This window comes from Camelus dromedarius, chromosome 6 (genome assembly GCF_036321535.1).
Source record: "Camelus dromedarius isolate mCamDro1 chromosome 6, mCamDro1.pat, whole genome shotgun sequence".
Taxonomy (NCBI): domain Eukaryota; kingdom Metazoa; phylum Chordata; class Mammalia; order Artiodactyla; family Camelidae; genus Camelus; species Camelus dromedarius.
The window spans coordinates 53,816,562-53,844,302 of NC_087441.1; the positions used below are offsets into that span (position 1 = coordinate 53,816,562).

At 39.5% G+C, this 27,741-nt stretch overlaps 1 protein-coding gene and 2 non-coding genes across 11 annotated transcripts in view; 2 read left to right on the top strand and 1 right to left on the bottom strand.

Moving 5' to 3' along the window:
• KLHL32 (kelch like family member 32) overlaps positions 1 to 27,741 on the bottom strand; it is a 186,663-nt gene that overhangs the window by 11,676 nt on the left and 147,246 nt on the right. For 4 of the 9 annotated variants that reach the window (XM_010983909.3, XM_010983914.3, XM_010983911.3 and 1 more), the window contains 4 exons: positions 19,457 to 20,183; positions 6,149 to 6,207; positions 2,922 to 3,114; positions 1,141 to 1,235 (listed from right to left, as the gene is read on the bottom strand). In XM_010983909.3, coding sequence (XP_010982211.1) covers positions 1,141 to 1,235; positions 2,922 to 3,114; positions 6,149 to 6,207; positions 19,457 to 20,183 — 1,074 coding nt within the window. Of the gene's footprint in view, positions 1 to 1,140; positions 1,236 to 2,921; positions 3,115 to 6,148; positions 6,208 to 14,399; positions 15,613 to 19,456; positions 20,184 to 21,253; positions 21,432 to 27,741 lie in introns of those variants that run through there. The other 5 variants (XM_064486831.1, XM_010983916.3, XM_064486830.1 and 2 more) reach the window with 4 other exon arrangements.
• LOC116154520 (U6 spliceosomal RNA) lies at positions 25,055 to 25,160 on the top strand. Its single transcript, XR_004138495.1, has one exon. It is a non-coding gene; the product is annotated as a U6 spliceosomal RNA (small nuclear RNA).
• Positions 27,467 to 27,577, top strand: LOC116154510 (U5 spliceosomal RNA). The gene has a single exon (XR_004138485.1). It is a non-coding gene; the product is annotated as a U5 spliceosomal RNA (small nuclear RNA).

Consider the following 27,741-nt stretch of genomic DNA (forward strand, 5'->3'; position numbering starts at 1 on the left):
TTGTTAGCTACATTATTCAGATCTGTGCTACTTAGCTGATTTAGGCCTAGCTGATCTATATCAACAGAAATATATGTTTTAAAAAAAATCCCCAGTCTACGGCCATACCACCCTGAACACGCCCGATCTCATCTGATCAAAACAAAATCCCAAGACAAACCTCTGGCAAGACAAATCAAGAGAATAAGAGAAAAACCAAACAATATTATGAACGTAAAGGGGAATATAACAAAGGCTAACTCAATAACTATATGTTAACAGCTCTGAACACTTAGACAACATGGATAAGTTCCTTGAAAAACATATATATACCTTATGAGATGTGACTGAAGAAGAAAGTAAAAGCCTGAATAGTCCTGCAACTGTTAAAGCTATTGAAGCAGTTGTTAAAAGTCTCCCCACAAAGAGGAGATTATGTAATATGAGTAATTACAAGAATATATTTTTCTGGAGGTAGAATAAAGGGCAGGGCTAACACATGTCAGTAGGTTATCAGAGAACATGTAAAGTAGAAGGACAATTATGGTGCATCAGAATTGTTTAAAAATGAAATAAATAATAATACCTTGACTATATATATATATATAAAACCAAAGCTACCGTTGTTCTGAGCCACCACCGGCAGCTTGCCCAGCCTGGAATGCTCACATGCTGATGTGCCAGGGCTGCTCTTTGGGGCAGAGCCTCCCCCGTCAGACCAATCATAAACCACTAGTGCTCACTTCTGCCAGGAAGGAAGAACATGTTTGCAGGCAGCATTTATTAAATGAATGAACTGCAATATAGAAAATAAGGAAATGGAGTAGAAACAAGATACGCGTAACTTTTGGGGAGTGTGAAAGTACTATTGCTAAAGACTGTTAGGTTTATGAGAGGGCAAGGTATCCCACTTTCCCATTTCCAGAATATATCACATATATTTTCAAAGCTCATTCCCATCTTTATTTTCAACAGGGCTCAATCATTCATTAGGTATCATTTTTAGGATGCAGGATGAAGTTTAGTGGCTGAAGTAGCTGCACAAAGGGGGCTCAAGCTTCTCTCTACATGTAAGTATCTCTTCCTTCCATAGCAACATAGCAAAAAAATAACCTCACTGAACTGTGTGAACAAACTTCAAAAGGAACTTGAACCACTCACCTGGATACAAGCCAGAGGCTCATTTGTCCAAATTGAATATCCACCAACTAAATATATTCTCTCATTATGGACAGCAACTCCAGATTCATTTTGGCCTAAAGTAAAGAGAATTGAATAAAAAGGAAAAATATATCTATTTCCTTGAATATCTTAATTAACCCTTTTGCCACTGAGGGATACAATTTTCCCCTGTGGCATACTTGTATACTCCACGGGATTTCTGCAGCAACTAATCACTGCCTCCCAGTTCTCAGAGGGAAGAATTAACCACTATTCCTCAGAGAATGAATCTGTGTTGGGTCAGAACCAGGCTATAACACTTATAAGCCACCCAAGTTAGTAAATACAGCACTAAGTATAGCAATAATAAGCCATAGAGAACTAGAGTTTTATACTATGTTGTATGGCATTAATTTATAGTGATGGAAGTAAGGTTTATTTTAAAAATGCAAGACACCTCTTGTACTACAAATGCTTTTAAGGCAAGTGCTTACATTTGTAACAGATGCAACCCCAAGAAGCCAATAAAACAGCCATGCCCCTAGCGTGCCCCAAATGAAGACAAATGACAGAAAAGATTGATAAAGTTACTACCCTCCTTTTCTTTACATACACAACAGTTTTAAGACTATATTAAAGTTCCCAAGCTGGGACCAGTCTGGGTAGTCCCTAGACACTGACACGCCAAAATGATGAAAGATTCCTCCCTATTTAAAAAAGAAGACAGAATAACTCACAACCACATATTCTTCCCCGGAGGCCATCGGATAGTCTCTTTTTATTGATGGGCTGATACAGGATTGACTCCAGTAATAAATAAGCTGGATCCTAGAGCAGACAGAATCACAGATCCAGGGACCAAGGGGCTAAGGTACCAGTGCAGCAACTCAGAGTTAACTGCTTGCAGGTGGGCCTCAAAGATCATTTTCACAAAAACAAGAGCTCCGTACAAAGCACCGGAACCGCTCACATTGGTTATGCGCCCCCACAGCCTCCATAGCAGCAGCCGTAAGTGACTGAGTGCCCACTCAGCATATTAAAATGTCTTCAGGCACTAATTCAGCCCACCCTTCTGAGTTTGCAATTTTCCTATTAGTAGAGCAGCCTGGCAGGGATCTGATCACTTGTGGATGTTGACAAGTGCAAGCCAAAAAAGAGAGGAAAAGTTTTCAACTTCATAAATGTCAGGGGTAAGCAGCTCACTGCTTCCATTTTATTCTCCTTTGGGGTGAAGATGGTCCCCCTCTAGTGCTGCCACGGGGTAATGCTCAGGTGGGTATGCGTGGTCAGAAGTGCCGCCAAACCCCTACGCCCAGAGCCTCTCTAAGGTTTAGTCTTTAGGAGAACACAGCTGGAAACAATATTTGACAGTGACAAATAATGAAGACCATTCTCCTGAACTCACAAGAAGTTAGAGGACTACAAATAGTGAAAAGTAAAAAATAACTTGCTCCTGTCATTAACTCTTCCGGAGCCTCGTTCCTCCTACTTGCATCAGTATTCCTACATGAATATTGATTGACGATAATAAACGTAACATGCCTTTCTCAGCAACGTGAGAACATGCACAAAGGTAATACAGGCCCTGAGAAACTAGACGCTCAGCCACTTGAGTCAGATTTTGAGAGATAAATAATATGCCCCTTTCGGGGTGATACAAGCACGCCATCCTACCACCATGCGCTTAATATTTCGAGCTGCACCACAGATGTCTAAGAAAACAAGTCTGGCAACTTTTTGTATCTCTGCTTCTCCTGATTTACTTAATCAAAGGTACTTACCAGTCAAAAGGTTAAAATTACAACGCGTCCACTGGTCGGTGTCTATGTTGTAGGAGTCTATGTGCCTCACGAGGATGCGGTCGTTATTGTAGTCCAGGTCATTGCCTCCAAGAACATAGAGCTTCCTTTGGACAGCAGCCATGGAATGGTAGACCCTCCTCTGCAGCATGGGGCTGCGGCTTATCCACTTATTCTGGGGAAAAAAAAAAAAAAAAAGAACTTCAGGTGAATTGTTAACTGGAGACCTCCATAGCAGAAAACAGCAGTTCCTCGTTAGTAGTGGGGACCCTAATGTTTTCAATCACATTCTCTTTGAATGTTGTTTATAGTCTTTGAAAGGTATGGGCTTCTCCCCTGAGAACAAGTGGGGAAAACCCCATCCATTCCAACTTTATTTTTCAACTTACATAAGGTTTTTTTTTCTCTTGTTTGGTTTGCATATAAAGGGCATTTTGCATTTGTAAGGAGAGTGCATGAGAATTTAAACATTTCTATAATGGTTCTCTACCCAGCTGAGAGAACTTCCTCCTGCAAATGACTTAAGAGTGAAAGCGCCTGGGCGGGTTTAGTGTGAGCGGTGGTGTGATGATAAGAAAACAGGCTCTGGACCCAGGATGCCCGCGTTTATACTCTGCGCCTCGCCTTAGCAATTTACTTCACCCGTCAGTGCTTGTTTCCTCATCTAGAAAACGGAGATCATAATACCTACCTGAAAAGCCAGTTATGAAGATTAAATGAACTAATACACCCAAAGCATTTAGAACAATGCCTGGCACATGTGTCCAACAATATGCACTTTTAAAAAGCTATTATGATCTAATCACTGGTTGCCCGAGGCCCTGCAGAAGCTCACAGGAGGGGAGCATCTTTGCTGTTCTTTCCAGGGTGAACTTCTTGAGGTCGATGGAAGAGCTAAGATTTGGTTCAGCAACAAACTCCTCACAGCCTTTAATATTACTTACACTCACGTGTTCACCAAATTGAGAAAAGTTATTTCTAGGCATATGTTTATTTGTTTTGGTAGAAGGCCAAATTTTCTATGATAACTTTAGGGAATGGTGAAAATTGCAATATTTGGTTCTAGATCATGCTCAGGAATGAGAAAGGTATGCTTGACTCCTCTCAAATGAGGCTCCTATTTAAAATACAACGTAAAATTAGATGAAAATCAAGTATGACTTTAATTATCTCAACTAAGTAATCGACAGGTAAGTAAACCTATTTTCTTTCTATACAAATATCTCTAAACATACAGAAAGAAAACACAGATTACTCCTTTTTGCCAAGAAAAATTTGGATCTCGACCAGAAAAATGATATGATGTTTTGAATAAATAGAATTTCACCAGTTCACAGAGCTGTAAAGGAAGAAGCAAAAAAAAAAAAGTTTTGTATAAATATTGGTCTGTTCCCTATAAGCATATCAACTAGCTCATTTCTAAATTTCTCTCTTAAACATGCACTAAAAGAAAAAAGAAAGAGGTTTGTCCAATTTTTTGAGGCTTGCATTTATCTGCTCCCCCTTTTAAAACATGTTATAGTGAGAATCTCCTTCCAATTAAATGCATCTTTAATAAAACAGTCAAACCTTTCTTTCAGATAATCTGCTAAGAAATATCTGTTATACATTGCAAGAGTGGATTTAACTCCAAACTCTCATGGGGCTTTCCTTAGGTGCTTTCTAGGAGGCAATCCACCACAGTATTAGGAATCGATGTTTGTATGAGCAGTCCAGTCCCCTGCCACAGGACTATGGATGCCATCTGGTTTGCAAAGCCTGCCTGCATCCCCTGATTACATCTTTAGCTTCCTTCACTGCCGTGCCTGCTAGGTGAGCCGCCAACCGCTGCAAAGGCAAAGAAACAGAGAGGCCTGGTGGGGTCATTCCTAATAAGCTAGCGTGTGAATACTAATCAGTGGTGGGGAAGCAGAGGTCACCCCAGCCTGCCTGTTGGCAGGTAGTGATGTGCTCTGTGGCAGATGGCAGGCATTATCGACTCTCCACAAAGGCCTAGAAGAGAAATAAGCACTAGGGCTGAATGATAGAGTTATTGAGATTCTGAGCAAGATGCAAGCAGATGTGATGTTTGCCAGTACCCACCGTAAACAATATGCCAGCAGAATTTTAAAAAAGAGCATGTGTGTACAAACATGAAACAGAACTCATTTGAGAAACGTTAACACCTTCTTCCTCTTTAACCACATGTGCACCAAACTCAAACAACTGCAATTAACGATCCCACTTGAGACATCTAACCCAAGGACATGTGGTCTCTAAAATCTACAGCTTCTAATGACATCAGGAAGCACACTTGCAAAGACAGAAATACCTTTGTTAAACTCAGAATCAAGTACTTGTTAAAATAAAAAGATACAAATAGGCTGAGGTCACTCTGGACATACATTTCATGGCCAATCCTGAGCCAGAGTGCCAAAGCCAACCTGTTGTCTTATTTCCATTATCTTCAACTGATGAAAATTAAACCCCCAAGTCAAGTCATTTTGGAATATTGTAATAATCATGAAAAATTACATTACCAAAATCATAGAAATGGTGAAATTCAGCAAACATTTGCCATGGTCACAGATACCTTGGTAGAAGGAAGAGAGAATAAAAATAGTTCTTCTTTGGGGAAAAAAAAGTCATTAAGTGTGCATGAGAAGTGGATGGATGAAGGGACAGGCACCATCAAAATGCTCCTGGTGGAGGCCTGGCTGTTAGATAAAAAAAAAACTCCAGCTCTCAGATACTTTTACTTAAGACTTGTCCTACACACTGTTCAGGGACACTTTGGCTGTGCTGCATTAAATAAGTTATTACTTGATTTGGGAATGACAAAACCATAAGCATATTCCCCTCCTAGAATGACACGCCTTCTAAAAGGACGTAGTGATAGGACAATCCAAAGCCTTTCTCTGAATGCTTCCAAGACGACAGCCACTTGAGATAATGGAATTAAGGCATTTAACTCACCGATATATCTTCCCTTTTTCCTACATTATGCAAAGCTCTGAAAGAGTTAAGCACTGTATATAGCATAAAATTTGGTGAGAAAAAAAAAAAAAAGCAACTCAAAAGCAGTTTATCCAGATGCTTCCTTTTCTCTGTGTAAGTTTAATAAGATGCATGTGTGTGTACAGACCTGGCATTCCAACTCCTAATTACCATGGAAATCTTTAAAAATTCATTTTAATTAAGGTCATAAGCTTTTCTTGTATGAGTCTTACCTGGTTAGGTTCATATACCATTAGTCTGTTCTGATACTGGGCTGTGTTGGTTACTCCACCTGTAATGGATTAACATGTGTTAGCGCTTTCATGCGTAAGAAATGGAATATTCCGACATAAGGATGAGCTACAATTAAAGGGGAATTAGCTACTGCTGAGGATCTGTTTGTATACCCTCGTGGTGAACCCATGACATAATTAAGAAGCTTATTGTTGAAGCAGTTTCATTTTCAAGAAACATCTCAGAAGCAATCCAGTTGAGAGGGAGCAACAAGTATGCTGAGGTTACCAGGCGGCCCCCAGTTCTGGCAAGCTGCTCTGCACGGCCAGAAAGAGGGGCCAAGTACAATGAGGGAGTGGGAGCAACGTAGCACACACACGTAAGACAAATTTCTACACAGTGTGTGCCAGGGACATAATTATATGGAAAATTCTTGTCCTTAGCTAAACTGGCAGTTTTACAGCTCTGATCTTTTGTGCGTTAACACAGTGATATCTTGATATCTCCATGGAAAAACCAGGTCTAAGAAAAGACATTACTTATCAAAAGAGATCTAGAGCCAATGTTGTCCAACAGAATAAAATAAGAACCACAAACACAAGTCACATATGCAATTTCAAATTTTCTAGCTGTCACATTAAAAATAAAAAGAAACTCTTTACTTTAAAATTAAACTTAATATGAATTTCATTTAACTCAATACAGCAGTCCCCCCTTATCTGGGAGGGGATACATCCCAAGACCCATAGTGGATTACTGATACCATGGATAGAATCGAACCATATATAAACTATTTTTTTCTATATATATATATATATACCTATGATAAAGTTTAATTTATAAATTTGGCACAGAAAGAGATTAACAATAGTAATGAATTTGAACAATTATAACCATATACTCTAATAAAAGTTACGTAAATGTGGTCACTCAAAATCTCTCTCAAAATACCTTATTATATTGTACACCTTCTGGTGATGATGTGGGATGATAACCTACGTGCTGAGATGAAGTGAGGGGATGACATAAGCAGTGTGACATATGGACCTTCCAACAACACATCAAAAGGAAGATCATCTGCTTCAGATGATCCTGGGTCATCGAGCCCCGATGATGTTGATAGCTTGATGGCAAGAGGAGACTGCCCATGGTTGGGGGTCCTGAGTGGGATGGAGTGGAGTGGCATGAGGATTCATCATGCTGTTCAGATAGTGCACAATTTAAAAAGCTCTGAATTGCTTATTTTTGGATTTCCCATTTAATGTTTTTAGACCATGTTTGATTATGGGTAATTGATACCACAGAAAGCAAAACTGCAGATAAGGATGAACTGCTGTGTAGCCAAAATATCTTTTCAACATAAAAGTAATGTAAGAAATATTGAGGTATTTTATATTCTTTTTTTTTTCATACTAAGTCTTCAAAGTCCTGTGTGTATTTGACACAGGACATCTCAATCCAGATAGTGAAGGTGGTGGACAAGAACTACCTACAAAACTAGTATGAAGGTTAAAAGACAAAAGTAGTAAAAATCATCTGTATCTGATATAGTTAGTTAAGTGTTGTCAAGGAGGTAGAAAAAGGGGACTTCTGTGCACTGTTGGTGGAAATGTAGTTTGTTGCAGCCACTATGGAGAACAGTATGGAGATTCCTCAATAAACTAAAAACAGAACTACCTTATAGTCCAGCAATTCCACTTCTGGGTATTTATGACAAGAAAATGAAAAAAACAATTCAAAAAGATATATGTACCTTTTGTTCATGTTCACTGCAGCATTATTTACAATAGTCAAGATAAGGAAGCAACCTGAGTGTCCACTGATGGATGAGTAGATAAGGAAGATGTGATACATGTAATAGAACATTACTCAGCCATGAAAAAGAATGAAATCCTGATATTTGCAACAAGGATGGAACTAGAGGGTATTATGCTAAGTGAAATAGAGAAAGACAAATGCTGTTTGATTTCACTTATATGTGGAATCTAAAAAACAAAGCAAGCAAACAAAACAAACAGATTCGTAGATACAAAGAACAAACTGGTGGTCAACAGAGCAGAAAAGGATGGAGGTTTGGGTGAAACAGGTGAAGGGGATTAAGAAGTATAAAATTCCAGTTATAAAATAAGTAACTCATGGGGATGTAATGTATAGCATAGGAAATACAGTCAAAAATATTGCAATCACTTTGTATGGTTCAGATGGTTATTAAACTCACCGTGGTGATCAATATCATGGTGATGCATATAAATGTTAAATCAATATGTAAACCTGAAATTAATATAGTATTGTATGTCAAATGTACTTCAATTAAAAAATTAAAATTAAAAAAAGTTTTAAATGTGTACTATAACAATATTGACCAAGGTCACCTTAACGTTCCCCTAAGCTTGACTAAACTTTAGACAGGCTTCTTCCTGGCTCTGGGTCCCTGACCTCCCTTTTAGAGCATTTATTTTAGAAAACTTGTAATTGTAAATTCTTTCTCTCTGTCTCCTTGAGATGTAAATCATTTAAGAAGCTTCTTGTAAGTTTTACAACCCAGGAATATTTTCCTCAAAGACCTGCAACCCTCCCACTGAGATTATCATCAAGGAAGACAATACTCCTATCTCCCAGTTTCTATGGAGGCTAAGATCCTAACTTCAACGGATGCAACTCAGCAAACACGAATGACCTACTCACAGAAAAAAAGTATTTACAAACTCAGGATTACTGACTGTGTTCAACACATCACATCGATCAACCTTCCTCCAAAAGTACTCCAGTGATTTTCCACTGGCTCACTCCAGTGCTTAAAACCCCTATTGTTTTTCAGAGGAACTGAATTGAAGGCTGCACTCTGGTCTCTCTTTCCTGGTGCCATAGTTTTGAATAAAGTCTTCCTTGTCTGTTTTAACTTTGTCCACTATACCTTCTGCTTTGGCCGTTCAAAAACTCGGAATAGGTTACCACTATCAACTCCATGCCACGAGTCAAGTCAACCAGAATCTAGAGGATTAGTGCGTTATCCCAACTAAACTAGAATAATCTATCAATAGTAATGGCTACATAAAGGGGAGGCGAGGGAACCTGTCCAGGCTAATCATTACTCTCTCATTCAGCCTCAGTAAGGAGATTATCCTTCATGTTACTGACCACAACTGTTATTAACTGGAAGGCTTTTTTATTCTAAGTCTTCTCTGAAGCTTGCAACTACTTTTAAGATCAGTGGAAGCTTTGTCTGCAGAGGAAATCCACCAAGAACAGAGAAATGTGCTTCCCGCCCTCAAAGAAAGTCTCGGGATTTCTCACTGAATGTCTCATTTTTAAAGATGAAATCAAAGAAAAAGAAAATACACTTAAGAAAGCTGAAGCTGAAATGCCAAGATGAGGTCAAAATGTATGTCAAAATAAATACAGAGGTATGTTTGCTTTCCACCTCTCAATCTTCCTTTTTTAAATCTGATTAAAAATGGAATGTCCAATAATTCTTTCTCAGCATAACTACAGAAGACTAATCAAATCTATTGAGACCTCACAAGTCGTCAGGGTTAAAATGATTGCCAAGTGCTTTTGATCTGGGCCATAACCACCAGATTAATGTCCAGATCGCCTATAATCATTTCTCCCAATGAGAGGGAGCAGAGGGTGAACTCCCCACATTATTTCAAAGCTTTGACGGTTTCTCTACTTGTTTTAGAAATATGGAACAGAATTAATATCTACTGCAGTAATCTGTTGATGACACGATTTGAAAATATTTACACTACAGTATGTATCAGACTCTGCCCATTATAGATTAAATGTACAACCAATGGATCAGAATGTCACTACTGCAGCCTCTCCCCCAAGCAGGGCGCACCATTCATCTTCATGCTCTTCACAATTACTGTTTACTGTCTTCCACGGGTGCATTTATTACACAGTTTTTTTCCCCTTAATCTGCACTCGGTAATTAGATTCCTTAGCCTTACATACAAATTGTCACTCACATGACAATGGTTAGAAATCAGATATTGGGTTATTAGTTGGGGGTAAAAACAAAAGTCCTAGTTAGTTATTTGGTTGATTACTTCTAGAATGTTAAACCACAGGAGGTGCCTGGAAAACCAAGTGCCGTAACTTCTGCCAAGTCACGATGGCAAGGGAAAACCTTGCGAATCGGTTCTATTGCTTTCCAACCCCCTTGAAATAGCTTACAAATGAGCATATAAATAAAAACCATTTCTTCTCAGTACAAAAATAAATTTCAAAAAAAGCCTTCGAGTTTGCAGCCCACACTTCACTAGCCGTGTTACTCATTTTCATAGCTCTGTCATTACATTCCCTTCACATAACACTCTTCACTTTTAGATTAATCTTCTGAAATGAGATGCTCAGGATTTGCATACAGATTTGACTATACAAAAATAGATATGGAATTAATAACAGTCTCTATATGTTTTAATTTCTCCTAGACTGGAGTACCCTTGCCTGCAGCAGTATTACTGGCTTTGAAAGTCATCAAGCTGATTTGCCTGCTCTGGGTTATGATGCCACATGCTGCTCTACTGTCCCCTGCAATCAAAGCGCTTGCAAAGATAGATTCCATGCCTTCCTCTATCGAGTATATTTTATAGATTGGCAGTTTTGATCTCCCTCCCCCACCCCAGGGGGGATAATCTGCATCTTAACAGCTTTCTATAGATACATCTGTCATTAAATATGCCATCTCCTATCAGCATCCATTTTTAAAGCCAAGTTTTCCCTAACTTTGAAGTGCCACAGTCAAAGTTAAGACTTTTCAGCCAAAATTGAAAATGAACAACCCTGTCTTATACTTCAGAACTGTGACTTAAAGATAGACTGCAGGTTCCCCCAAAGTCAAATAAGTCTTTAAAAACTGCCAGGAGGAATGAAAAGTTACCACCATGCTACCAGCAATGAGAAATGCTTTCTATCATCAAGACAAGAGTAAAGCATTTTTCTTAAGCTTCCCTGTTCAACTCCCCACAAAACATGGTGACAAATGGATGAATGCAAGCCAAGGTGAAGATGACAGGTGACTGCTCTGTCTCCACTACTGAGAAGTCACCGAATCCTAAACTCGTCATGCTCAAATGGTCAATGCTGATAGTGTCTATAAAATTACGTGTTTAGAAAAACAGCCCTAAATATACGTTGGCTGGGGTAGGTCAAGTCTGGTGGCTCTGCTAATTTTTTTTTCAGGGGCAGAAAATACCTCTGTTGATAAACAGAGAGTCCAACACAACTCCTTAGGAGGAAGCTGTGGTATCTAATGCAGTGCTTGCATCCTTACTGGAACCAAGGAGGATGCACAGAACTGAATGAATGTGGCCATGCTCTTAAGGAAGATACTCTAGGCTGGAATTCTACCAGCCAGTTCAGGATTATGGAAAACCATCTCAAGTTTCCTGCAGCTCTCTCGGACGCCTGCAGGGACTGGCTTCACACAAGTCTAGGGGGAGAGTGTGGGCACAAGCTGTGCCATCAACTCTACACAGTTCCTTTATGACTCTGTCTTGGGGAGGAGCCACTTAACAGCCAAGCTCAGGCTCCTCATATGCAAAATAGAGATGGCGAGACCTGTCTCCAGGTTTCAGATGAACGAGAGTACATGGTACAGAGTACATGGTACAGTACGGAGGCCATCCGGAGGGCAAAGTTTACTTCTCTGCTGTAGCAGTTAGTTTATGAAAATTTCTTACCATTTTCATAAAAGATACAAATGAGTATGTACGGAATATTGAAAAACATAACTAAGCATGGAATACTGAATTAATAAATGAATGAATTTTATAGTCTGAAATAGATTTCCTACAGTTCTTTTTTCTAATAACTAGAGTTATTGGCAGGTTTATAAGGGTATCGAAGGCTTTTTCCTTCTTTAATAGTTTAAGCTTCTCCTTTGTAAACTTACTCCAATTCTCAAAAGACTATAACTTCACCCTAACAGTGTACTTATCAAAAGAATAAGGAGTGAGTTCATATTAGTCACTTTTAAGAGAGCCAAACTCATTAATATTCCTTGATAAAAGGGATACCATGAGAATATTTATAATAAATGCAAAAATAAACTTTTTATTATCTATTTTTACATATTAGACTGTCTGTATTTTTGGAGTGTTTATAGCCCTACATAAACAATTAAAGCCAAGACTCCTTCTACTAAATTAGTACCTTGAATAGAAGGATACTTAATCCGTGCATTAAATTAAAACTAGTATCCATATTATTTCTGTCACACTTGAGGAAACCACACAAATGGGTGGGTAATTAATATCCTCAAAATCTGCAAGGAAAGTCTCAAATTTATAAAATATCTATAAAGAAAAGGGTGAGGTACTTGAAAATATAAATTATATTTATGTCACGTAGAGTGAATAGATATAAGCTTGTGACCCTAAAATATGTAAAGTATGTACCTTGCAGTTACTTTAAATAAGTGAAATAATAAAAAATGGTAAAATCTACCATAATGCAGATGTCGGCTACCTTTCAAAATCTCAATAAAATTCAGTCCAACTCCCATTCCTCATTCTGTAGAAAGCTGAAATTCTGCCTCCGAAGATTTCTGCACATTCCTAGCAGGGTTAAGCTCTCAAGGTCACCCTGCCAGTCGCTAGTGTCCTGGCTCTGCTGTTTCTTGTTGGGTCTTTTACCTCTCTCCTGCCATCGACCAAATTCTTCAGTCATTCCCCATTTTCATGATATAACTTTAATCTTTTTCTCTCCTCTTGGGAATAAAGAAAATGACATATTTCCTATATTCCTAGGTAGAGCAATTCAGCTCCCTCCTTTTTCTCCCTTCTTTTTCTAGATTCATCTAGACAGACACAAATGGATCATCTAAACAAAGGAAGTTCTCTCCACGAGAGGAAATCTGGAGCCAATAGGGTGGACTTTTTTCTTTTTTAACTACTTAAACTACCAATTTTAAAGGCCACTAGACTACTATATTTTAACATGTAATCCTTTCAGAAAACAATGTTCCAATCTAAACCAATGCACTTTAGAGTAGCTCCATTCTCTCACTGTTTCTTTTTATATTTTAACTTTATATCACTATTTATAGAAGAAAGAAAAAGTAACTGCTGGGGCCGGCTGGTTGCTAGAATCTAAAGCAACAGAGAAGACTTCATTCTCGGTGGAATTCCAGTTCACTAGGAACTCCGAAGCGGGATGTCAAGCTGTCAGGCCGCAGACCTTCCCCAGGTGCACTCACTCCCACAACACACTTGTTTCTTCCTCACGCAGACCTTAAGCCCTTGACGCTCACCTAACTGCAATCCAGCATGCTGAGCTCCTTCCAGTAGGGTACTCTGGGCTATTCCCAGCCTAAAACCCTTCCATCATGAGTGAATCCAAAGATTTGCTCTCTTCAGTTCTTTGCTGAGCACCCCTAAAAGTAAGACAGAAATTTGCAAACTGGGCTACCACAATTTTGTGATTTCCAACCTTAGCAAGGGCTCTGACAGAGTTTGTTGTAGTTGTTGTTGTTGTTGCTGTTGTTGTTGTTGTTGTTAAACATGTCAGTTCCCTCTGTTTTCCCTCAGAGACTTTTCCCAAGGCCACTCCCCTCGGCCCTCTACTCGGTTCTGACACAGAACAACCTTCACAGACAACCATGCCTCTCATTTGACTTCATGACAAGGACCCTCCCCAGCTCCCTGCCCCTGCCCTCCAAGCTCACCTAGGTCCGCACCCAGTACTGCCTCCTGCCCTGGAGCTGGAAGGGTCTCTCCTCCTTGTGTCCAAGGCTAAGCCCCTCCCTGACTCCCTCCGGCCTGTTGGGGCCCCTGTGTCTGTGGTCAGCCTGGGATCCCCAGTACTTCTCCCTACTCCTGGTACCTGGAGGAGCTCTCAGCATTTACCACCCGGAGGACGCTCTAATCCCTTCACTTGAATTTCTCTCTCTCCCTCCCCTCACTTTCAAAGTTGCTCAGTGCACTCACATTCTTAATAAAATTTCCCTCCTGTGACCCTGCATTTCCTGCTCTAGCTACTCTCTTCTCCCAGCCAACTTCCTTCTTTTTCTTTCCCTCCATCTTTCCTCCTTTTTCCTTCCTAAAGCCAAAATGTTATTCATTAACTTATAATGAAAAATACAGCTGTCACACGGATTGAAATGTGTGTGCACGTAGGAACAGCCCACTCTCCCCCCGAAGGCCGGGCACACTAATCAGACAGTTGCCGGCTAAGTCAGATTAAGGGAGTCGAGTTTAGATGGAATCCCAGCTCCATGCAAAGGTAGCCTATACCCCATACCTGAGGTTTTCACTTCCTCCCTTTCCATCCACACCTTCAACCTCTGCACTCTAGTCTCCACCTTCTCTCACGGAAATTACCTGGAAACTGCTTTCATGGAAATTACCAAGCAGTTCCTGATGGAAAAATACAGAGGAAATACATTGGACTGGGATGTCCCCATAGGACTGGACGCCCCGCTGCTGTGGTTCTGGCTTCTATAACACGCCTCCCCCTCTGGCCTTGCTCATCGCACATTCTCCAGCTCCTCCCTTCGTCCCCCTCCTCTGCACCCTCCTCGCTCGTGTTGCCCAGCCTTCTGCCCCTTTCCAGATGCTCTCGGGCCCCTCTGTCTCCTCACAGTCTCCACCGCCTTCTCATCGTGCCTTACCTGATTTGCTGTGAAAACCTCACTTCCATTTGCTCTGAAAAACAGGGGGCCAGGTTCTCTGTCTGAGTTGGGCGGAGGGGACTGTGAGGAGACTGAGGACGGACTAGCCGGGGAAGGAGAGTGGGGGGACCCCAGTGGCAGGGCAGAGAGAGGGCTTGTCAGTGGCCCCTCTCCAGGGCTCACTGCCCGGGCTCAGGCACAAAGTGGACCATCGGGCTTGTCCAGCGGTGCGTGCGTGCCAGAGGACGAGAGAATTCTCCAAATGGTTGGACTGTGAAGCCCAAGCATGAGCACGAGGAGGGGTTAGTGGCCAAGGGGGAAGCACTCAGCAGACCTGAGGCCAAGTGAGGCTGAAGGTGCCACGAACTTCTGTGAAGCCCCCTGTGCCCCTGCACTGATTACCCCCCACTTCACATTATGCTGCACCTTGGAAAGACATGTGTCATAAACACTTCATGTTATACTGTCATCATCTGTTTAAAATTTGTGAGCCCCAGCATGGACCTGTCTTACTCTTCTCCGTGGCTCCAGCACTAGCCTGAACAAGACTCAGGGAGGTGAGGAAGTTTGCTCGGCATCTCCTGCTTGGTAAGAAGCAGAGGAAGTTTTACACGTGCGGGTGTCCTCAGTCTCTGACCTCAGTGCACCACAATCCAGCCTCTGCCGCGTCCCCTGTTAGTTCCCAGTAATTTGTGTACAATTTTTTTAGATGCAAGTAAGCTACTATTTGCACAGTAAAGCTCTAGCTCTGGCATTTAAAACATGTTAATGATATTTTACATTGTTCTAATTTTAATGAATACTAGAAAAGCCAGAGTCCCTTTAGTAGGTTTGAATAAGTTAGTCCCTTAAAATGGGGCTGTGCAAACTTCATCTAAATTTAATCAAGATGAAAATAAACATATCTTCTAGGGAGTGAAGGAAGCTCTAACAAATGCTCTTTCATTAAAGAAGTATCTGACAAACTCTTTGACTGTCAGCTCCTAGAGGGCAGGAAGTGCGTTTGCTGAATTAATCTTATTTGTTCTGAGCCAGCACCTAATAAGGATGTAATAAGGATCTAATAAGGATGTAGCATTCACCCGGAGAACCAGGAAAACACTTAAGTGCTGCTTTTGAGGAAATGCAGTACCATTTGTCTTGTTTTTATAGTTTTAAAGCACTAATCTTGTGGTTAGCTTCCCATCATCCTCCTGCCATTTCACAAAAACGAAAAGGTAACTTATGCTGCAAAAGGAGCTGGGGATTCATTTTCATTCACACACACAAAAAGGGTCTTTTTAAGCCGTTCACAAACAACATCTTACAATGGACAGCACACCTTCTAAAGCACAACTGCAGGATATGCAACCCTTTTTTTACTTCAGTATTGTGAATTTCAAGTAGAAATGATGCGGAGCATTTGTGAATTGGGCCACAAAGTCAAATGCTAGAGGAGCCCGTAAAATCTGACTATCTCTAACATCTTAAGTTAAATGCTAATGGGCATATCTATACAGCCTGATTTTCTGAATTTGCTTCTGCTTGTCTCATTTTAAAAACCATGGACAGGTTTCCAGGCATCCTGACCCTAAAATGGACAGAGAACGGGGAGGGGGTAGAGAGAGGGAGTGAGTACACTGGAAATGTCAAGTCTCTAAAGAAATATTCGTTTTGTGTTCTGTGGAACAGAAATAAGCCCCTAAAACCCACATCCTGTAATCCTTACTACCTCCACCTCAGGGAAAGCTTACAAAATACCAGAAGGATGCCAATGATCCAGTCCCCCTTCAATTAAACTGGAAATATTTGATTATTTGGCAAAGGATAAGAAAGAGCCTCAAACATTTTCATCTGCCCAAGAAATCCGAGTAACACTTCTAAATCAGAGGTAGAGTCAAGGTCTTTTTTTTTTTTTTTTTTTAAGGGGCCCATTAGCAACCCCTCCCTGTCCATGGTTAGATTCACAATTGATTTATTATAAGCTGGGCCTGAGGAAAGAGGCAGATGACTGAAGGTATTAGAAATGTCACTGGTGATTTCCTCTTCCTTCCAATTAAAGGTATTGTACTGTACACAGGGAAGTGAGTTTTTCATCTCAAGTACACAGTAGGGAGAAACCAACCTGAGAAAATTGTGATTGTTTTCATTAAGCGTGGTTAACACAGGCAGCATATATTAGTGCAAAAGAAGAACAAAGAAAATGTATTTCCTTTCACAGTAGGGGAAAAACAAAGTGATAACAGCAATATAAACTGCAATAAGTTGATATAGTTACCAAAAAGAAGCATACAGACCCATGTGGAAAGAGAAATCAGCTTGATACCAGCTCAACAGATCTGGCCAAGCTAAGCTTCTGTGCTTTCTTAAGGCCTCACCAAGGAAGGTGTGAAGCAGTCATATCCCTAAGATTAGGTAAGAAAAACTCCATTTTTTTAAAGCTAGTTTCATAACTAAAAAGATTAAAATAAGTAAGGAGTATTTATTAAACTACTTAAGAGAAGTTTATACAAAATTTAGAAAATGCAATGCAAAATTTGGGAACGCTGTACCTCAGCAGTATATGAAAACTGAGTCAATGGAAGTTGGTGTCAGTTGGAAGAAAGTATGAATTACATTGATTTCATAAATCCATCATTGTTTTGTTATCTAAGTATAGGTCTGTTGCTTCTAATAGCAAAGACTTATTTGCAGCCAAATTTAAAATTTCTTCAACAAAGCTAACAAGATATAGTCTTGATGGACCTAGAGATCATCGTTCTAAGTGAAACAAACTGGAAAGAGAAAGAAAAATACCACATGATATCACTCATGTGTGGAATTTGAAAAAAAGAAAAACGAAGACACTAGTGAACTAATCTATAAAGCAGAAACAGACTCACAGACATAGTAAACAATCTTATGGTTACCGGGGGAAAGGGGGTGGGATGGGATAAACCTGGGAGTTTGAGATTTGCAAATGTTAGCCACTATATATAAAAATAGATTAAAAAAAACAAATTTCTTCTGTATAGCACAGGGAACTATATTCAATACCCTGTAATAACCTTTAATGAAAAAGAATATGAAAACAAATATATGTATTATATGCATGACTGTGACACTGCTGTACAACAGAAATGGACACACTGTAACTGACAATATGTCAATAAAAAAATAAACAAATAAAAAAATATATAGTCCTGGTGGCTTTTTTCTTAACTACTGAAATATAAACTTAAAGAAAAGTAAGGAAGTCACCAGATAAATAAGGTTATCTAAATATATCTACATATACTAACATACACACTCATATCTAATGTTTATTTGGTTTACAGTACCAGTAATTGTTGGATACACTTCATTTATCCTCTTCCTTCATCCAAATTTTAACTTCATTCATTAGTTACTGAGTGCTTAACTCCAGACATGAGCTAGGTTTCTTTGATAAAAATCAGTGAATTGCCCATAATGGAAGCACTACCCAGAGAAGCCAAGACTACGACTGCCTTCCTGATTTCTGAGTACAGCAGGAGGAAAAATGGGCAGAGTCCAATTTACTTAAAATGCAAGGAAGAATTTTGTCAGAGCAGATATTAAACTAGAGAAGATTACTGAGGGAAGCTGAGAAGTCTTCACTGGTGTACTTAAAAGTGACTGTTTCTTCTAAGTACAAATATCTCGAAGTTACTCTCAGTATTTAAGTTATTTGATTTTTCTATCCCTCTTTGTCCTTGACATAAGAAATTCAACAAGTTCCATCTGGGTCACAAAATGAGTATCCTCCTACTGAGAGAAGATGCAACTTTCTTCCCTAATAAGCAAACCTTTCAATGGAGGACATTTTAGGTCCTTTCAATAATAGGACTGGAAACACAGGTTGACAATGTGATGTTAATAACATATGCGGCACAGACTCCTTCTGTACCAGAGAGAAGGCAGCCGTGAGGGGCTGGAAGGAGTATGTGGGAGTGAATGAAAAAAGACTGATACAAATGGTTCACTGATGAAACTGGGTTATGAGCACACGAGGTTCATTATACTAGTCTCTTCCTTTTGTTCCTAATAAAAGAGCTTTTAAAAAAACAGACAACAAAAAAGTAAACTAAAATAATCAGAACCCCCAAATAATCAAGAAGAATGGCAGAGTAAATACGAATAAAGGACTGGGACAACATGAGGAACTACAATCACACGGATAACAGAAAAACCCTATTTCAGCCAATAGCTTAAATCCCTTCCCTCAGTGCACAGCACGGCTCCTACCTGGATGTGCATCCATTGCTACACCCCCAAAGTGGATTTTTGGCATTTACTTCACCTGCCCTGTGTTTGATAAAATGGCTCCTAGTCAAGCAGCCCAAGGTTAAAGGAAAAGCAAAGGACCTGCATAAACCACAAGATGTGCAATACAATCCAAGAACAGCAAAAGCTGACAACCTAAACAATAGAAAGTCTGGTAGAAAAAGAGATGTGACGGGCCATTCATTACCATCTTGAATTTTTACTCCACTAGTCACTCAGAAAAGGCACAGAAAGGTCAATTACTTCCTACTACACTGCTCTCTGCAGAGTAGGTGCTCAATAAACGAACGTTATTTAGCTAAAAACGGCATGCTTGGCTGAACCGTTCAGTTATGCACGGCCACAACTACCAAAGCTTGACTTTTAAATTAATGCCACAATGGAAGTGTTTTGTGATAAATCCAACATATGAAGCACGTTCTACCTGATATCCAAAGAAGACCGTCAGCCACGTATCCGGCGTGACATGAGAGGGACCGGTCAAAGGACTGCACAAAAGTCCACTTGTTCTTCTTGGGGCAGTAGCGCTCGACGGTCGGCAGGACCTGGCGCAGTTCATTTCTGCCCCCAACTGCATAGAGGTATTCGTCCATGGCTCCCAGCACGAAATGCTCCCTGCAGTTTTTCATGGGTGCTATCTCTGCCCAGGAGTTGCTGCGGGGGTCATAGCGACAGGCGGTCCTGACGGCACACGTCCGGCCGCTGGCATGCTCAACTTCCCCTCCTGCAACAAACAGGAAGTCCCCCATCACGGCCACACAGTGGTGGCTCCTGCCCACGGGCATGGGAGCCAGCTCGCTCCAGTTGGCAATGGCAGCTATGAGGGCGTTCTCCTGGTCCACCGGGTTGAAGTACCGAAGTTCCTTGACTTTACAGACCTCGCGCTTCTTCCCACCAATGATGTACAGAGTATCTGACTGGAACCGCGGTTTGGTCCTGCGGGTCTGCCACACGGGCTGGGCATAGATGCTCTGGTGGTACTCCAGGGCCTCGTTGACAAGAGCTGTTGCGGTCTCACTCGCCTGGACCAGGGGGTGGGACAGGGCAACAGTGTGGAGAGTATCCACGTCCATCAGGCCGAAGCGGATGTACTGCAGGAGCTCATCCATGTACTGGTAGTGGCAGCTGTGTTCCAACCACCTGACGGCTAGCTGCAACAGAGGCGGGGCCAGGACAGCACAAAGGTAAGATAGAGCCAAAGCAACGGCTCGGAGACTGGTTGCCGTGTATTCTTTCAGACACTGAATGACACAATTTTCTTCTTACAAGCCATGTAACACTCAAATATTTTGATACCCAGTTGACGGATTTGGGGTTTTTTTGTTTTTTGGGTTTTTTTTGCATCAGCAGAGACACAAAAGAACTCAAGACACTGATGGAGAGATTAGGAACAATGTTAAGGGACACTGACGAGACTTAAAGTATCCCTTAGGGTGAACAATAATTACTTTTCAAAAAATGAGAATATGGTTGTGAAGCAGTTCTCTTATGTTTCATGCATAAGAGGCTTTGGTCCACCACCCTTGGCGGGAAATGTCAATGCTGAGCGGTGTCACCTGATGAAGCAACATATGTCAACCTGTGAGTCAAGGTGCTGTATCAACACGGGTAATGTGAAAAAATATGATCATCTGAGACCACAGGGTGTCCTTGAGAGAAAATCAATATGACACTAGTAGCATGATTTAGAAAGAAAAAGGACTTTTTTTCCCCTGCCCCTTTGGTAGGTTTATCAGTCAGGAAGCAAGAGGAGAAAAAGATTGCAACCCATCAGTTTTATTTTATTTTTTCTCAATTAGTTTTCCTCTTGAAGACAGTTGTTGTTTGCACATGTAAGATATGGGCTATCAGAGCCCTTTTCACAAAAACAGGATATGGAGAGTATCTTTGTATTATGGACACACAGCAGAATGTAATCCTAGACATTTTGTTTAGGTCTAGATCCCTTTCAGGAAGGAAAGGAGTAAGAACTTTTGGCTACAAACAGAATGTCTTAAAATTAAAGCAGGTGCGTTAAGTCATAAAACAACAAAACAGAATAATAGCTTAGAAAATAACATCAATAAAAAAAACCAATTCATGCTATGGAGCAATTGAAGTAATTTAACTAATGTGACTTAATATTTAAGTTTGGCAAAACTTCCTGCACACCAGCACAAAGAAGTGTATCTAACATATCCAGTCAACATATTTGATACAATTTGTTCTTAGCAGCACCTGTGTTAAACTAGCTCTCCTAAGCAATACGCACGTGGACCTGAAGGAAATAGCGTGAACAAGTAAAGTGATGACGTAGAAGACTGAATAATTGTGTTGTGTTTTACTTGCTTTCTGACCAATGGAATTGAGGTTCTGGGCTTCCTTTTTCAGCTGATTCATCGCACTGGGGCAAAAAATGTCTACAGAGGAGAGAGAAGGAAATGTAGTGCCCTCAGACCATTACTCCTTGACAAACATGAGGTGGGTTTTCATGCAGGTAAAAAGGATCACTAAACTCTCTGAAGCACAAGATGATTTCAGACTTTCAGAGTTTCTGTATCCTTTGACAAATGGCTCCCAAAGTCAAGGCATATTCGGGCATGGCTTTTAGTTTTCCAGATGAAGAGAATGTAGGAAATGAATTTGCTTCCAATATATACTGAATTGCATATCTTAAAGAATAATGAGTGAAGAGAAATGAAAAAAAGAATGCCACCAGGCACCAGGTAGCCTACGAATTCCACGAAGGCAGACACCATGGAGGGCAGATGACACTCTTTGGCTGTTTTTCTAGAAACTAGTATTTTTTTATTTAAATAAGATGAAAAAATTATCTGTGTACAGTAACATCAGTATTAATCAAAGACAGTGCAGAACAAAAATGTCACTCATCAATCACCAGGTCTCTGCCAGGAGTGGAGTTTTCCCACAGGCAACATCCTGGGTTTTCTCCCCCCCCAAGTTTTAGAAGTTTTAAGAGATGAGTTCCAATTATTTCCCTGGGGAGGTAATTCTACAACTTAATACATGATTTTCCATTCTTTGCCCACAGAGCTTTCAAAAGTTTTCAGGGAATCAGTCATCCCACTCAAGGTTCCTCCTCATGCACCAGGTAAAATTTTCTGAAACTTAATCTTTCCTGTTACTTCTTTGCTTCTAATTTGAGTCATTCCAGCTGGTATCGCTTTGCTTTGAAACAAATTTCTTAGCATCCTTATGTCCTAATGTTTCTGCATCTTGCATATGGATACTACAGGAAAACACCGCTGGAGAAACACTAGATAAATATCCATGTCTCTGTAGTTTCTTTTTATAGCACAGTGCTGCCCATTTAATTATTTTTCTCTTTCCTCATAAATCAGTTCTTTCTATGCCATAATCACTCTTCTAGCCCATCTCTTTACACTCTGGTTTATACTTAGCTTTCTAGCAAACAGTGTCACTTACTGTGTAAAAGGGACACACGCCACAACTAGGCTCTGCCTTTAAGGAAAGTTCTAAGGAATCAAACTAGCAGTAGAACAGTGACCACTGTGATCTATTGCTGATTCATGCCTGGCTTTCTGCCTGCCTGTCACTCCTATGTCACAAATATCATGATGGTTTACACATTCAATTTCCCCAAATACTGTGTATTACAGAATACTTCGTGCACATACATTTAACTTGCATTTTTTGGGATAATGTTTATCTTAATTATTGCCAATATTTCTAACTTCATATAATTTTCACACATTTATTATTTATAAATATTTTCAGCCTATACAAGTCATTCATGCTTGTTGAGTTTTATTTTCCTCCAGATCAAAGGTAAATATAATTTACAATTCTGCCAACTTCCAACCAATCTCACCTATGTATAGTATTATTTGTAGATTTAAATCCAGTGCTTCTCAAACCAAACACGTACATGAATTACCTGGGGTTTCTGGTCAAAATACAGATTCTGATTCAATAGGTAAGAGGAGGAGGATTGCAGGTCTGCATTTCTAACAATCTCCCAGGTGATGCATGTGCTGCTGGTCCATGGACCACACTTTGAGTAGGTACATTTTAGACAGATTCCCTTTCATGAGACAGTAAATTGATGCTTTATGAGAGTAAACTGTTTCAATTTTTAAAAGGTTTAAATCAAAGGAAGTTTAAACAAGATGCTTTAATAAAGATATAGGGCATGTGTAGCTAATATTATGGGTAAAACAGCATATTTCCTCTGCAGTAAGATATGAGTAAGATCTTCCTATGGGTAAGACAGCATATTTTGTGCCTTGGCACTGTATGGTCTATAAATCAACAGCTGATTCTGATAGCATAAAGTAAGTCATACTTATAAATGCTCTGCACAGTTTTGCTTTTGCAGTATTAAGTAACCAAAAGTAAAAGTGTTACTGTACTCAGTTTTTACCTTGGTGAAAATGCAAAAGAGAAAAATCACTTAAACTATGGATAATTCTTGTTTATCCCAATAATGGAAGAAATGGGAAAGAAAATCCAAAACAATGGGCTACCTCAAAATCACTCCTATACAATGACCCCCCCCCCCCCCACCGAGCAGTGTTCATTGCCTCACTGAATTAAGGGCAAGGTGGTAGAGGGAATCTTGGAGCCCACTTAAGAGATTTAGAAACTACAGTAAACAGAAGGCTGATTCATCATTGGGGCATCGTACAACACAAAGACCACAGTTAGCTCTGGAGTGTATTTTGGGGCAAATGTTTGTTCTGGGAACTTACGGCTTGTAATGGCACTGCACTTTGAAAGCATAACTCAGGAAAGGCTGAAATCCTACTCTATCTTACTTTTTCTGGCATACTGACATCCCAACACCCTAAAATCTAGCATATTTTAACTGGCAGGAAATGGAGCACACAGTGAAAGTCTTCTCTCTCACTCTTTAGGTGACAAAGCCAGCAACAGTGGAAAAGAAATCAAGGATTCTGTTTAGGAGTGCACATCAAAGAGAACTTAGGAAACAGGGCTATTAGGCAAGATGTTTCTTAAACCACCTGAAACAGGGACTGTCACCTCCAAAGACTACAAGAAATCTCCCAAGCACCCTGCCTGACCCAATCTAGTTCATCTCCATCTGATGGAGAATTGTTCCTTCCTAAAAGGAGCATTTGCCACAGCTTATTCCAACGTCAACTCATCTCATCCTCAGTTTCTTGATAAGAATAGTGCCTGGCACATTGTAGGCTGTATATTTGTCGCACAATGGAAAATTCTTTACAACAATTCTTAGGCTACTTTTCATATTTTTCTTGAACAAGCAATATCAATTCCTCCCTATATTTATTTATCTATCACAGGCTTCAGTTTCCTATTTTATTATCTCATCTGTGTGGCTTTCCTATAAACCCCTGATTATAAACTCTCATGCAATGTACTCGACTCACTTATATACAGCCTTTGTTTTACTCCCTCCATGACTGGTGCTGGCTGCCTCTATTTGAAATTCTTGGCAATGCAATGAACACCATAATCTGTTAAGCCCTCAAATAAATAATTACTAGGGCAAGAAGGAACTTTAGAGTACTTTTGACTCAAGCTTCTCAATTTTACACATGGATGTCAAATCCAGACAAGTTATCTGACTTACTCCAAGTCATGCAGCTGATTAGTGGAAAACCTGGAACCAGAAATCCAGTTTTTAAATTGTACAATGTGTTCTTCTATTATATCATATCATCATTATTTTTCCATCAATAATTATTTTAAGGTAGAATCTAGGCAAATGCACTCAAAACCAAACTTAATTTCCATACTGTCTAAATTTGAAAAATAAAGTCTGTTTCTTAAAAAGGTATGCTTTGCTTCTAGATAGGTGATGATATTTTTCAAAGAGTCTCATGTATGGATTACTTCTGCATGAAAATATGCATTTAATAATACTGATTAAAGAGTTTGTAATTAAAGAATAAATCTTTAGAGGAAAGGGCATCCCTTGAGTCTTGAATTATTATTTCACTTTTTACGGGAATAAATTTCTTAATTCTAGGTTATTTCCTGTTAACTAAACCTGGCTCAAAAACATATGAAAAAGGTGCTCCTTGAGCAGCACATATACTAAAACTGGAATGATACAGAGAAGAATAGCTTGGCCCCTGCACAAAGATGACACGCAAATTCATGAAGCATTCCATCTTTTAACTCACAGACACAGTAAACAATCTTATGGTCACTGGGGAAAAGGGGATGGGAAGGGATAAATTTGGGAGTTTGAGATTTGCAAATGTTAACCACTATATATAAAAATAGACAAAAAACAAATTTCTTCGGTATAGCACAGGAACTATATTCAATATCTTGTAATAACCTTTAATGAAAAAGAATATGAAAACAAATATATGTATGTAAATGCATGACTGGGACATTATGCTGTGCACTAGAAATTAACACATTGTAACTAACTATACTTCAATTAAGAAATTTTTTTTTCAAAAAAAATATGGAAAAGATAATCCCTTCCTTTTGGTTTTCTCAGTGTATCCCCACTGATTAGTATTCTATGGAAAGAATATATAATATATATAATCTTAAATATAAAAGTATATAATTCTAAATTCTACAATTTTTTCTGTAATTCAATTAAAATGTATAATTTACTCATGCATTTCACAAATATATCAATTATATGAATAAATGTTACATTCCTAACATTATAAGTCCTCAAGTTGTGGTCCAAATTCCTTTACTGTTCTTGCTCAAACACACCCAGACAGAAGCTGCTGTTTTAAAATCTCAAATTCCTGATCCTTTGAAAGAAACTGCTGTTTTGAAGTCTACCTCTGCTTATGTATTTCCATATATATGTGTACTACCCAACGTGACCCCAAAACAGTAAGAAAGTTTACACTCACAGATTTCCTGGAAAATATATGAATTATGTCATCCCAAATCCAAGAATACATACCAATGCACTCTTCCATAAAACTGCTTTCTATCTTGCAAATATATATATAAAATGCCTTTTACAAAAGCAGTTCTTACCAGATGAGTAATCAAATATTTTTAACCAACACTAACAAAAGATAAAGCCCTTACAATACTGTCTAAAAGCTGTAACTATCTCTTTGTCTTTCACAAGTATTCTTTTTCACCGAAGAGGATATTCTCATCACAGAACTCATCAGCCAGAGCTGAGTAAGCGAGAACCGGTATTTTTGCCCACAGCCTGATTCTGCCCCCTTGGCCAGGGGCAGCTATAATTATTCTCCTATTTCAAAACCTAGTTGCAGACAGCTTTGCTGAAGGGGCAAACTGAGCCCTGCCTTTTGCAGGAGCCCACGCTGTGAAGCACAAGTGTCTATATCCTTGCCAGCCAGCCCTGTCATCCCACTGAGATAAGCCAAGGCACCAGTCTCCCCTCAGTGCCCACAAGGCAGCACAAATTCCACACTTCTGCAAATTCAAGAAGGAACAAAGGAAGGGCACCTGAGCAAATCAACAACCAACTAGCATCCCTGAAGCTCCACCAAAGAGCCGGGCATGTTACAGAGCCCTTGGGCAACAAGGAGGGGGAGCCATGAGAGCACGTTTAACAGAATGAGTGACAACGCACAGACAGAAGTTTTCCTTTCTAAACAGAGTATTAGGGATGCTCACTATATCCTAATCCATGTCCTCAAAGGGAAGTCGCATTGCATTATGTATTGTATTAAAATGTACTATCTCATCTATTATCTGATAATGCCTTAAATTCAAATAAGCATCAACATAAAACCTTAGCAAGACACCCTCTTAATATTACAATTTCTTTAGATGATAAATGTGGAAAGTATCTCTAGTACAAGTGAGCAGGTATTGAAACTTGCCATGTTAAGCCACATAGAAACTCATTTCTTTAGTGTGAGTCATATTAAAGGTCCAAGTAGTGACATATTAAACCAGAAGAATGATTGACATAGAGAGGAAAGTTTATATCAGTAAATAAATGCACCAAATTTTGTAGCCCTATTCTCCTCTTTGAGACCAAATGAAAGATTTCTGTTCCAAAAGACATCATTCCCATAAAATCGAAAAGCACCAGAAACTAGGGACATAAGATCAGAGTATTTTCCTGTTCCAGAACAATGAAAATGCTACCATGGAGGAATATTAAAAATTATTACAGTGTTCACTCGAGTGCTATAATTAAAACTGTGTCAACATTTTGCTTGTAAAACAGATTTTTCAAGGGAGGTTTTACATTAACCATTATAGCTGACTACAGACTTATGTAAGACACATAGGCTATTTTTCCTCTAAGAAATATATTTCAATAGAATCAAATCTGATGAGGTCCCAGGTTCACAGACCATCAGAAAAAAAGACCTGACAGATTTTTAAAAGGATACTTAGCTTAGCAGATACGACAATAACACACATCCTTTCATTGTTCATTTAAAACTTTATAACTTTGGAAGATTGACAAATGCTCTTATTTTCACCTTTAGCATAAAATTTGTGCTTGAGAAAACTCTGGTTTCTCTTCAGATTGTATAAACCATTCACCTTTTACTAAAGATTTCCATGGAGAGGAACCGTAATGAGGGGATTTTTTTTAGGGTTCTTTTTTTTAAAGCATGATATATACAACTTACCCTCAAATGGCTCAGAAAAAAAAGCACACATGTGCTGTCTCTCTCTTTCTAGATATCTATCTATTCTCCTACTATATATATCTACAGATTTTACCAATAGATTAAAGAGTGAGACAGAGAACACATGATAAAGCAAATGAAGTAATTT